At 37.8% G+C, this 14066-nt stretch overlaps 1 protein-coding gene across 3 annotated transcripts in view; it reads right to left on the bottom strand.

The window, feature by feature from the left end:
- The window catches only part of arhgef10la (Rho guanine nucleotide exchange factor (GEF) 10-like a), a 147626-nt gene that overhangs the window by 125437 nt on the left and 8123 nt on the right, over window positions 1-14066 (bottom strand). For 2 of the 3 annotated variants that reach the window (XM_053674185.1, XM_053674183.1), the window contains exons 2-6: window positions 11382-11684; window positions 10924-10951; window positions 4677-4756; window positions 1468-1551; window positions 1116-1246 (exon numbers count right to left, since the gene is read on the bottom strand). In XM_053674185.1, the coding sequence (XP_053530160.1) occupies window positions 1116-1246; window positions 1468-1551; window positions 4677-4756; window positions 10924-10951; window positions 11382-11679 (621 nt within the window). In that variant the 5' untranslated portion in view covers window positions 11680-11684. The remainder of the gene's footprint in view (window positions 1-1115; window positions 1247-1467; window positions 1552-4676; window positions 4757-10923; window positions 10952-11381; window positions 11685-14066) is intronic. The other variant, XM_053674184.1, reaches the window with a different exon arrangement.

A 14066-nucleotide genomic window follows, 5' to 3' on the forward strand; every position in this document is an offset into this window, starting at 1 on the left:
TTCGGAGTGTGTTGCAGTCGTCAGATTTGAAATGAGTGTATATTTTCAAAAATAAATTAAATTCACAAAGTGAAACTCAAATAATGTGTTAATAATGTGTTTTCAATATAGTAGAGGGTGATTTGAATTTTCAAATGAGTCTTTGTTTGTTTGCTTTTTGCATTTTCCATACTGTCCCAACATTTTCGGAATTGGGGTTGTAATATAATACAATATATATATATATATATATATATATATATATATATATATATATATATATATATATATATACACACACACACACACACACACACACACACACAAATACTGTATGTATATGTATTCTAATTAGTCCCAATGCAATGCTGAATAATTCTACACATTTAATATTATTTCTGTATTCTGTATCATTATTTAACATAATCTTATGTATAATTTAGTATAATTTGTACAATTTTATGTTTATAGTTTGTCGTAATATATTGTATAATATCACTCATTTTGTATGCACAACTGCATGCGTATCAAAAGGTTGTTTGTTGTTTTTCAATTTCATTTCTTTTTTTATTCTTCATTAAAAAACAATGAAAGAATCACCTCGTCTCGCACATCACCACGGATGCCGTTAGCAATTTTTATATTTCAGTAAGAATACATATATATTTTATTTGCCTGGATCTTTAAACAAGCATGCAATAATGGTAGAGTTAAGGCACAAGTTTTGATATGAAGAGGAAAAGTTCTGGATCACTTAGATATTAAAGTGCCTCATGTAATATTTAGTGTGTGAGTGTGAGGGTTTAGTGCCGCTCAGGTGAGACAGAGGTGAGGGTAGTGATAAGCAATTGGTTTCTCAGGGACTTCTGTCTGGGCAAAGTGTTCTCAATGGCAGCCTGACCTCAGGAACATGGAGGAGCATAAAGTGTTGAGGAGTGATCTCAAAACCTCTCCCTGTGACGGGCAGCGAGAGAGAGGTGTGTGGGTGTGGGATCCAGGAGGAAGAGGAAATTTAGGTACATACTGCCCCCTTCTGGTGAGAACGTAACCAAGATGTCCTTCAGGACTTGGGGTGTCTCGAATGCTGAATAAAACCAGAGTATAATTTATATCGTAAAAAGATGTCATACACACACCTTGCTCCGGGAGGCTGCTTTCTCAGAGTCTGACTGCTCATCATAGCTCTCGAACTCGCTGGAACTCCAGCCGTTGTTGGGCCCCTGAGGGACTTCCTCTGTCTGTACATCCTCATAGATCATGTCTCCTCCTGCCACACACACACACACACACACACACACACACACACACACACACAAGCAACTACGATTAGCACATCCCCATTGGACACAGGTAATGTTTGACTTTGAGACGCATATATTCTCTGTGACAAATATAGAGTCAATGCATGAACACACAGATGAACCATACACATCATGCTCTCACACACACACACACACACACACACACCCACATTACATTATTACTGACCTTCTCCTCGGGACACGTCCTCACATGGCACGTCGTCATAGATCACCTCTGAGCCACCCGTCTGAATATCATCCGCCCGAGAGACTGAGGAAATATCAGAGAAAATAAGGTGTGTGTAGTTGTTTAAGTCATGAGTTCCCAAACTAGGGGGTCATTACCCTATGTGAAAACATTTGATTTAGAAATGTGGGTACGCGAGAACCAAGCCTCTCTTCTCCTCCATGCGTGTATTTTATAACGTTTAAAATGACCACATTTCAACTGTTCACCGTCCTGACACATGCTGTACTAGCGTAGGAGTTAAGCAATAAAGATAGACACATTTCTGCACTCCTCTACCTCCACCTGTTCATTTGCAACATTAAGTGGAATAAAATGTCAGGGGGAAAAAAATTAATTAAAAATATTTACTGAATTTCAGCAGAAATGTTCACCGGAAATGTTCAGCGGAAATGTTCAGCAGAAATGTTTAGTTCAGCGGACATGTTCAATAAAAAAATATATATATATATATATATATATATATATATATATATATATATATATAAATATGTGTGTGTGTGTGTGTGTGTGTGTGTGTGTGTGTGTGTGTGGGTATATATATATATATATATATATATATATATATATATATATATATATATATATATATATTTACTGAATATGAATGTATTATTTATGCAATTATTCAATCAACTCGTTAACTTTTTTTAAATTTTCCACTACCTCTTCATTCTCGTTATTCTTTTTATGACGTTTTCACTATTGACGTACTTTTCTGTGTCTATTCAATGCAAAATGGATCAAATCGCACCACAGAATGGCAATAGATTTATGTGAGAAAAAGGACCTCGGATGTGCTGAGGTTACAAATAACTTGTTCGCATGCTCTATTGCCTTGGCCGTGTTTTCTCAGCTTGCTGGACTAGCCGTTAGCTTCGCTCCCACCATGTCTTACCCAGTTCAGCTTACTTGGGGTCTATTGATTCCCTTTTAAAACCTGATTTGTCTACAATCCTTTCTCCTCTGCATCACACCTCCAGAGGTCCCGTTTCCAGTTAATCCAAGGGAAAGGTTGCGCTCGGAGTATTGGGAAACGGATTAGCCAGCAAGGCTAACTAAGCTCTTGTCAGAATCAGAGAGGAAAAGAACGAAATGGCTGGTGGTTTTCAGCCTGAGGAAAAGCACAGCTTTGTGGAATGTATTCATGACAGAAGTAGTGGAGACTTTCAAAGTTCCTTAACCACAATTAGTCTTACTCTCAGTGATTATCGGCTCAGCGGTGGCCTACGCCTGTCCCACACACGATGACTAACTGCCAGAGTGGCTCATTTGCATTTGTGTGCATGTTTGAACTACTTAAGAAGGACTTATACAGTTGCTGCATATAAGTCCCATAACGTAAGACGTGATTTCTTATTCATGTCTACTGTAGCTGGTGAAAATGGTCAAAATGAATCGTTCAGATAGGGTGGCATGCCATTATGTTTTAAGAACATAGTATTAACCCTTTAAAGAACCAACCATGCTTCCTAAGACATACATAACCATGTTATAACTGTCTCATGTGAGGATGGCAGGTGTACATACTTTCCTTATATTTGAATTTTTTAAGCAAACACACATCTTTCATTCTCTGGGGAAACAATGAGGCCTGACTTTATATTGGTACAGTAACACCAGCTAAGAGCATTAGTCCCCCATGCTAACCAAAGACCCGAGTTATAGCATAACTTCCGACCGCAATTTCCTGTTTATTTTCTAATTTTTAAGAGTCTATAAGCTCACAAGTTGTATAGCTCGTTGCAACGTCTTGCCAATCTCCTAGCTTCTAAGCCTTGCTTGAATAGAACATGTTTAAACCCTGATTACTCGATTGGATGGTCCTCTGGGTTTTGCTATTTTGCTCCAGATCATGTTTTGAGCATGTTTATACACACACACACAATATATTTTATTATATATATATATATATATATATATATATATATATATATATATATATATACACACACACACATATATACCCAAGGGATAGGGCTATGTTTATGTTAGGGCAACATCTAAATGAATTCTAAATGAAAGGTTTGTCCAACAGCATCGCTAGGGCATTAATAAATAAGAAACATCCAGTGTGTGTTTCTAACTCAGGGTCTGGCTCCTGAGGACAGCAACTGACTTGTAGCCTGCAGCGATTCTGAGGTTTGCTAGTGGCAATGGGCAAAGATTCGCAAGTCATTGAACACAATCTTGTCACATGCACGCATCCCACACAGCCTTAGGGAGCTGACTGAACAGCAGATACATTCTTCTTCAAGTTCACATCAGAAATCATAAGAATAGATAGAAAGAATAAGAGATAAGAAAGGGAAGACAACTATGGCGATAATGATTTGACCATTTGATCAAGCTAAATTATAAATTCCTTCCATAAAATCCATCCAAATATACATGTTTAAATCGTTAAATCCTCTGAATCTAATTAGATAAGGATTACGTAGTGTTTGGTTCAAATTTGTTGTGGGGATGTTTTTTTTCTACTCTGGTCAGCATGGAAATATTCACCATGCATTTTCCTACATTACTATATTTTGATTAGCTGAGAAGATAATGTAATTCATTGCAAGAAAGCAATTTACTTACATCCTGCATCATAAGACTCGTATCATCATAAGAATCACATGTTAAATATCATACACTGCCATGAATTGTTCAGTTCTGCAAGCAGTGTCCCATTACTGAGAAAATGCAAGCCATAAAGCCCATTATGAAGACATTCCCATGGTGAAGAACTTACTGACTGGTACAAAGCACTGACACTGGAGACTCCTTACAGAAAACTTCACCACATCAACAAATTCATTTATGTGAAGGGTCTAATATACGACAAGTCTCTCTACAAGTATATGTTACTAGATAAACAATACTGTAATAGAACGAGCGCATTAATAAAAACCTGCAATTTGCCTCATGAGCTGCTGTTGAATGAATCAACACCTTGTGAAAAATGAATCAACATCTTGTGGTTTAATACAGATGAATGAATTCCATTGTTAAGACAAATTCAGTGTTTTTATTTATTAACCCTTGAGTGCATTTCCTTAAAACGCTGCTGTGCTGCACTTCATTTAACAGCACATCACAGCGAGAGAGGAATTCTCAAACGAATTAATTTTTAGATCTAGAAAGATAACTAAGGAGACCTTTACCTCCAGGAGAAGCTAACGTGCTGACCGTGGCCTCTTCTGTCTTTACCAGTTCTGCAGCTAGAGCCAGGTTCTCTGCATCTCTAGAACATGGGGAGTCGGGAGAAAAAAAAGGAGCCTCATGTTATTAGAAATCAACGCCGGTATCATTGTGTACAGTCATTAAAAAGCAGTGATTAAACTAAAAGTGACTTTAGGGAAATTACCAGCTAGTTGTTTTGTTCAGTACTGGCTCTATCAGCATACAGATACAATCTCTGGCTACATATTAATATTAATATTAATTGATGCCTAGATGACAATTAAAATGTGATCCACTTTCGAGATATCTTTTACGTGACATCAAATGTTTATTTCTTTCTGGCTTTGACTGTTCAAAATTTTACCCACAAAGCACAGTCATCAAAAACCAATTTTATATGGTACACAGACCTATATGTATTTTTGTGACTACAAGAGCCTGCTGGTGAACAGTTGAAGCCTTAAGAAATGAATCATTTTAAAACAGAGTTGAAGGGAAAGTTTTAATGCTTCATGAAGCTTCATGTCACCATCACTACAAAATATAAAGGCCAAAGTAAAATCCGGAGAATATTCAATAAAAAAATAATAATTAAAAAAAAGGCTAGGGTCAAAGCATGGTAAGGCGGTTGTGAAATAATAAGCCATATAACTTAGTCAATACAAGGATTGGCAAGTATATAAACTTTTAAATACTGATTTATTCATATGTGATTTTTTTTTTTTGTTCTAAGCTCGAGGTACATGAAAAATATGATTAAAGACGACTCACAAATTATACACATCGATTTAAAACATTTCTACTGCTGTAATTACCTTAACTAAATGATCAAAACGTGAAATGATTAAAATGATTAAAAACCGTTTAATACTCTTAAACAGTTGCAGAAGTTGGTAGATGGCGACCTCTGCTGGTGGGAAAGAGTATAGAGTTCATATTCACGTTCGTATAACATGCAGCTTGTCATGGAGACTCCTTCTGTCAATGTTAAAAAAATAAATAAATAAATAAAAATAAAACAAATACAACGTCTCCAGAATATCAGTGATTATATATATTTTATCCTTATTAAATATCAACATGTTTTAATCTGTTTATTATTAAGTTTAGATTATGATTACCTGGCTCCCCCAGCAGAGAGTTCTATAAAAATGGATGAGAGCATTAATCCGAACCTGCCATATGAATTACAGCTGCATGAGCGTCAGAGCTGCTGTTATAGAAAATGAATCAACAACAACATTTTTTTTGTAATCACCTTATCCTTGCAGTTTGGATGTTGTTAAAGTTACACCTCACCTATAATGTCCACACTACTGTGTTTACGCAGTAATGAGAACTCATAATGTTGGAGAACCCCACAGAGTGCACATTCCCCCTCCCCCCCCGAAGAATGTCATATCATTTACAAACATCACGCCATGCAAGCGTCTTCTCTACAGTACGCTCACTTTCGAGAAATTCCACCTTCCGGTCTGTGCACGAACAGTGAGAAGGCACAGTGTGAAAAGCTGCTATTTTTAATTAAAAAGTGGCTAATTTTATGTCTCTAGATAAAAGCTAAGTGGAAAAAAAAGGCACGCAGGCGATGATTGTACACCGAATATTAATCACAGCACAGAATACAAAGGCATCACAAAAGCAGTGTGTAACAGCTAATCCCAAGAGTCTCTTTCTGCCACAGAGGGAAGAACAGGTGTTGTGCTGTAGAATATTAATAAGAAAGCTGTGAGCTCTATGCACTCAAGGACTTCCTCTCATTCTCTACACATACACACACACACACACACACACACACACACACAGAGACAGAGCTGCTAACGAGTATGCTTTTGTCTCCTTTTAACCCACCCACTGAACATGATCTCACAGCAAATTCAAGGAGTGGCAGGATATTGCGTGCCTGATGTTTACCTGCGTCTCCCCCGCCTTTCTCACATCAGCATTCTGCAAAACACGTTTCGAGTCACGCTGTCATATTGTGCTGATGTGCGTGTGTTTGTGTGTGTAGATTCTCTTGTTCCCTTAATCGGAGAGGAACAATTCCAGGTCAACAAATTGTGTCTTTTGGAATCATGTGGCGTGTGTTGGAGGTGTAGAATCCCACATCACTGTTAATCCTTTTAAGGAAAACTCCACTATATACTCGGATTAACCACAGTCAGGCCAACCAGGACAGTCAGGAACGCTGGGGTGATTTCTGATGATAGCTTGACCTTTACAGACCACATTTCAACAACTGCATGGTCCTGTAGGTTCATCCTGTACAACATCAAGAAAATCAGACCCTATCTCACTGAACAGGCTACACAACTACTAGTGCAGGCTCTTGTCATGTCAAAGCTGGACTACTGCAACGCACTACGTTTGGGCCTCCCAGCCAGCTCTATCAAACCCATTCAGATTATTCAGAATACAACAGCACACCTCGTCTTCAACCAGCCCAAAAGGACCCATGTCACACCCCTCTTTATCTCCCTCTACTGGCTTCCTGTAGCCGCTCGTATCAAATTCAAGGCCTTGATGCTCACTTACAAGACCTTGTCTGGAACTGCACCCTCCTTACTCAACTCTCTCCTGAAGGTTTACATTCCCTCACGCAATCTGTGATCAATTAACGACCGACACTTAGTAGTACTCAAGGTCCCTTTCAAGAACCTTCAAACTAACCGTCCCTCAGTGGTGGAACTTCTAGCCTCAATCCGGACCGCAGAATCTGTCACTATCTTCAAAAAACAGCTAAAGACCCACCTCTTCAGTGAACACCTAACTAACCCCTAAAACCCCAACCCCACATTATCCTTTAAAAAAAAAAAAAAAAAAAAAAAAACACCTACTCTGGCTCTTACACCTAGGTGGAGCTTTAAAGATCCAGAATAACAAACTGGAGGACCTGGATATACTCTATAAACATCAAAATATCACCCACTGCATTGTATTAATGCAGGGGATCCCAAGTGATTTATTTTTTGTCAGCTGAAACACTTAAATCGAATTATTTTGTGTCAAGTACCCATGGAGATGTGAAGAAGGCTTGTGTTAAGTGAACATGTGCCTGTTGAAAAAGTATGTTCTACTCACTTACCACTTTTGTTGCGGTTTTATTCTGTGCATCCTTGCCTTAAAATGATTTCAAGGCCAGGTTTTCACGTTTTGCTTCCAAATGCCATTTTAAGAAAGCTGGCATATGTAATAAATGTATCAAACACTTGGGAAAGAGTTTGGCCTCATCACTTTCCATGCGCATAAATCTACATTTTAAATACTCCTCACTATACTGACAGCTGTAATTTTCCTGCTGTCTAACTTGTGCTTGTATGCTCCTTTTCTCATGATTTACTTTTACCGACAGTGTGTCTGTCCAAGTGCTTTTAAGGAGTTCTAAAATTAAAGATGCTTCTACTCACGAAGAACGATCCGGCTAGCTGAACACTGTAATTTATGTCTAACCCTTTCCGGCAGTACGTTGGCGTTCCGTTCCTCTGGTGGAATTTACACGGACGTATCGGATACGTTCGATCAGTATAAACAAATGAGTTATTTTATCGCTGCATGTCTGTTAGAGTATTAGTCAGGACAATATTGGGATTCTGTGTGTAGAGTATCGTGACTGTGTTTAGCTGCTGGTGAGCAGGGGGATTTGAAAGGGGAGAGGTATAACATTGAAACCTAGTAGGCTAGGCAAAAAAAAAAATAATAATAATTTTAAAAAAGAAATACTGCAAAGCCCTGAGTGTTTACTTACATATGATCCATTAACGACATTACTGTGGAGTGTGACATCACAACTAACTTCACTGCCAAACACGGGCACCCCCAAAACAGACGGAATTTCCATTTGTTTAAGCCTCTGGTAAGGACTGTTATCTCATGCTTGACCCATGAGTATTTCATTTCATATTAATGGTTGTAATGTCATTGACATTTCTATCATAGTTTCATGAACCCCCTTCAAAGCAACCATGGACCCCCAGTTTGGAAGCCCTGTATTAACGTATCACTTTTCACTTATTTCCACAAACTGTATGAGTGGACTTCATAAAAGCACATCGATGACACCTAAATGAGACATTTGTGCACTCACACTGTACAAACCCACTAATTTCGGCTCTGTGTAATAGACGCAGACCTGGGTTTGACCTCCCCGACAGAACTGCAATCGCAGCAAATGCTGACACCCACATTATCGAGTGGAAAATGCTATTGATGGCTCCAGGCTGTGGCACTGTATTGACATCTCGATGGTGGAAAACATGCACTCAGCAAAAACAGCGGGGTAGCCGGAACTGAAGAGGAGCTCATTTTAGTCTCTGGATCTCAGGACAAGACAGGACAGGGCAGGAAAACCCACAGGAACGGCAGTGCCGGTTTAACACTGTGTCCTTTTCATCAAAAAATATCCATGCTGAACCCGAACACTGACCTGCGAGTGTTCAGAATAATCACAAACACTTCATGTTACAATGTTGCCATGGATCTTAAAATACTGTTACTGCTGTGATATAACAGTATAAGGAAATGGCTCAAAATGGCTGCAGGTTTTCAAACTCCATTAAACCTGAGAGCTCTCAACACTTTATTGTAGTGTAAAGTAGACAGTATCTTTAAGAATTAGGTTTTTGTCAAATAAATATAGTGGTTCTTCCATTGTGTTTCAATCGATTGTTTCTCAAAAGATTTTTTAATTTCATCAGTTTTCACCTGTCTGTAAAATATTGCGGCTTTGTTTTTTTTACAGTATAATAGTGTTGCAGCACGATATTCACGGAACTCAGCATGACAATAATTACAATAATAATTAATAACGATTGATCGTATAATCCGATTACGTAAACTTGCGTTAAAACAGGGCATCTTCGCAACAGAAATTCGAACGTTTTACAATGATGCAGGTCTACAGCCACTAAATTCCAACACTATAATTCTCAAATATGATTGGTTAGAAGGTGTGGATTCATTTCCTATAACAGCAGTTCTGACAGTCATTTCGTCTACGAGGCAAATCACATGTTTATACCAATGCAATCGTTCTAATACATTATTGTTTCTGTAGTAGCCACTAACGAGGTCACGTACGGTCAGATGTCAGATGCACCAATTAAAAAACCTTAGTAACCTTAGTCTATATGGTGAAGTTTGTCTCCAGTGTGAGCGCTTTGAAGCACTCAAAGTTTTCTGACACAGGAATGTCTTCGGGAATTTTTCTAGGTAACATGACAAGCTTGTTTGTCTACTGTGTAAAAAAAAAAATGGCTGTAAATGCAAATGTCTGTAATTCCTAAACGGTTAATGCAATATTTTTGTCAACCCCCTTGGATTCAAGCTGAAAGTCTACACTTCAAATCATATCTCGATTGCTTCATTTCAAATCTGTTGCGGTGGCGTAGAGAGGCAGAAATACGTTAATTGTGTTGCTGTCCAAATACTTATGGACCACACAGTAAGCGATAACGAGAAATAACTTGTTTTGTGGATGAACAGTAAATGTAACTTTAAACAGATAAGAAATACGATGTGTCAGTCTTTAATTAAAGAATAATGACAATCTTCAGGATTCTGTAATTAAAGATGCAGATCTTATTTCATAGCTTTAGACCCCACAATGAATTAGAATCGATGTCCAGAAATGGAGTTTGTTTTCCTTGGACAGGAATATGTTATTTATTGACCTTTAAATTTAGTGACCTTAATTTGTGATAAGGTCACTTGGTAATCAAGCTCAGTCGGCAGGATCGTTCTCATTGAAGGATAAACTATGCAGTGACAAATGATAAACCCTAGCAGTAAAAAGTGATTCAAAATGAAAATAAATAAATAAATAAAAGTTAATAAATTAGGTGTAATAGATATAATGGTGCAGTGGTGGCTCAGTGGTTAAAGGCTTTGGGTTACAGATCAGAATGTCAGGAGTTCAAGCCCCAGCAGTGCCAAGCTACCAACGTTGGGCCCTTGAGCAAGGCCCTTAACCCTCAATTGCTCAGTTGTATAAATGAGATACATGTAAGTCACTGTGGATAAGGGCATCTGCCAAAATACCATAAATGTAATAAAACATGGTTTAAAATCGAATCTCAAAAAATATTTGATATCAAATTAAAGGCGTGGTTTAACTCGGCAGCATTCGGTATTAAAGAATGAGCAGAGGATGAAGGGTTAAATGAGAAGGTAGAAAACGTACAAAATTAGGTGAAGGTTTAAATGAAAAGGAGTAGGAATCAGACTACTTACTGATTTGGGCTTCTAGAGGATGGAATATCTGGTGGGGGAATAAATAAATGAAAAACATATACTTCATTGTTAAGAAAGAGTGAATATAAATTTCAAAGAATAACAAATTGCATTTATATCCTCCTTTGCTTTTAAAGTGTTCAAAGCAACTTTAATTAAGGTTTATTTTAGTTATAAATAGTTTAACTAAGGTATGGATTCCCAAAAATTGGCTGTCGAGAACCTATTGGCTATCATACAAAATATGCATTTTTTCCATTATTTATATCTTGCATTGATTTCTACATACAAAGTTTGTATTTTAATCTGTACAGCATGCAACAAGGAAACCTAACTAATCAAAGAGTGTTTTTAAATGTACCACATCACATTCAACTCTGTCTCTCACTTTCTACAAGATGATCTTTAACTTTAAGATGCTATTAGAAAACATTTCTGTTCTCACAGGAACATTTTACCTTCGTCAAACTGACATTGCCTGTGCTTGTGAGATTCACCAGAGGGCGCTGCCTCCAAAAACGTACTCGTTAATTCTGATCTTTCCACAATTCCATCTGTACCACCTCTCCCAGTTCTCGTCTTCCCAGCATCCTCCTGAAGCTCACAGTCTTTCCTCAAAGAAGACGTTTTAGTAAGTGGAGAAACGGTGCTGTCTTTCTGCAGCATTTCTCCATCTTTCAGCGTTTCTTTTTGACCTTCTTTCTCTTCTTCGTCATCCTCTGTAATGCCCCTCGGCTGCTGAGGAGGTGTGCTCATAGGTCCTGGAAGAAGAAAGTGAAGAGAGCAGTGTTCATAAAGCTATATAACACCATTTACAAAAGGTCTATTCCAATAGGTGTCAACTGAAATAAAGACCAGTTCAGTCCGTTTTAATGTTGACATGACCCCCCCCTCCAAATCCAGTCTTTTTTTTATTTATTATTATTATAATACCTAGGTTGTCATTAGAGTATTGCATGTGCAGTGAAGGGACATAAGTATTCAGACACTTTTGTTTTAAAATATACATCCAGTGCATACACTGTATCCACTTCAAATTTACATTCCTATGTTTTTTGCCTTTATACTTAGAAATAGGCACAAAATAGTAAGTGTTCAGGACAAACAAAGTTATGATTAAAAACACAATTCATAGAGCAAAAGTATCCAGACACCACGTTACCAACATTAGTACACTGTTGCAGAGCAGCCCCAGATCATGATGCTGCCACCACCATGCTTCACTGTGGCTGTGTTGTTCTTGGGATCACATGCAGCACCCTTCTTTCTCCAAACATGACATGCTGAATTCTTGCCAAACCTCCATTTCCTCCTCCAGTCCAAAGACATGCATTGTAGGCAGATTGGCATTTTTTCGAAATTGCCCCCCCCCCCCCCCCCCCCCCACCGCCACCGCCACCGCCAAATACTAAGTGGCCAATCCCTTGTGCCCCGGGTTCCCTCAGAAAGGCTCCTGGATCCCCCTGTGTAGGATAAGCGGCACAGAAAATGGCTGGATGGCTGGATGGAGTCCACATAATTTTTTCCCCAAAAAACATTTTTTTAACAAATTGTTTATGTTTATGAATGCATACTTTTTTATTGTTTGCATCTATAAGTACAAAATCAACTGACCTGCGGATAAATTCACTGAATGTATATAAAATAACAACAAAAGTGTCCACTCAGTCCAGTAAGTGTCCACTCAGTCCAGTAAGAGCAGAGTAATTTATGTGTGTTATCGGCCCAGTAGAGTTTGTGCCACAGAGATTGTTGGCTACACAAGTCTCCATATTAAAAACCTTTTTTTTTTTTTTTTTTTTTATGAAAACCATTCACTGTTAGATCAGATTTTTAAAAAAAATAGCTAGTTAAATTGTCAGGCTAGATAAATAGCAATCTCATTCTCCTTGTTTGTTAGATTAAATGGTCACTGGAGTAATGTGAGTCATGTGATTAGATTTGGTTAGATTTCATGAATGAAGTCATAAGAAGAGGTCTGATAACTTAATCCTGACATACACTGTTACCGTTTATCAGTTAGCTGTGTACAAAACAATTAAAAGTTGACTTTTAAAAACTTCTCATATAAATTATGTTGTGAATCTATCACCCTCTGTATCTCCCCAGCTGTCTATGACCACCACCTTTATCAAGGGGGATGCCCAAGATTCTAAAGAGTACCTATATGTGTGTTTTAGATTAAAAGGAAAAACAAATTAATTTATTTTAACATATATTCCAATATTCCATAATATGTCTCCATAATTAGATTTAGTCAAGAGACATATTTCCATGTAAAATATTATCACATTTCCTCGTATGGTTCATATAAATCTCCTCGTATTATCATCGTACCGACGCCTGTGGAAGGAGTCTGAGAGTCATACAAGGTTTCAGTGACAACATCTGCATGAGGAAATGTCTGAGGAAACTCCCTGACAGCATCTGCTTTACATTTTGATTAGCTCACAACTATTTCCTTTGCCGGAACATTCTTGGCTGCGGTGCTTCTTTTCTCACCGTCCCCCGAGAGCTGAGATAATGACTCCTGGGCTTCTGAATGGAGGAGGTTTCACAGGAGATTATACATTCTGCTTCTTATAAATGAGGACATTACAGTCTAGGATTCAGAATCAGGAAGTGTGAAACTGCTTATGAAATCTTTACTTTTACATATTTTTAACTTGAACCTTAAAAAATGTTTTCTACATACTCTTGCATGTCATGCAAAGTAATGTAGCAGCATATGAGATAAAGGAAATTCCTCCGGAATAAAGGGAATTGATTGGAGATAGATTTAATTGATGGGGGGGGGGGGGGGGGGGGTAGTCTGATTAGATAAAGGAGTCAAAGTTCTTTCTCAATACTGCCTGCTGTATTTATCCTCGTATGTGCAAAGTGTTGTGCAAAAACTGCTGGCATGTTTCCATGAAATCAGAAACAACTTTTTTTTTTGTAAACTCAGAGCTTTGTGGTTATCATATTACTGTAAACACACTAAGAGAATTTTGCCAAATACTGATGTATTTTCTATCTTTTTTTGCATTTATCTGATTTGCACATATGTATGTGCATCTAAAAAATTAAATATAGTGGAAGTTATTTTTTTCCCGTCCATAATTTAATTCAGTAATTGGAACTTTCATATATACTAGAGTCAC

The sequence above is a fragment of the Ictalurus punctatus genome, chromosome 21, assembly GCF_001660625.3.
Source record: "Ictalurus punctatus breed USDA103 chromosome 21, Coco_2.0, whole genome shotgun sequence".
Taxonomy (NCBI): domain Eukaryota; kingdom Metazoa; phylum Chordata; class Actinopteri; order Siluriformes; family Ictaluridae; genus Ictalurus; species Ictalurus punctatus.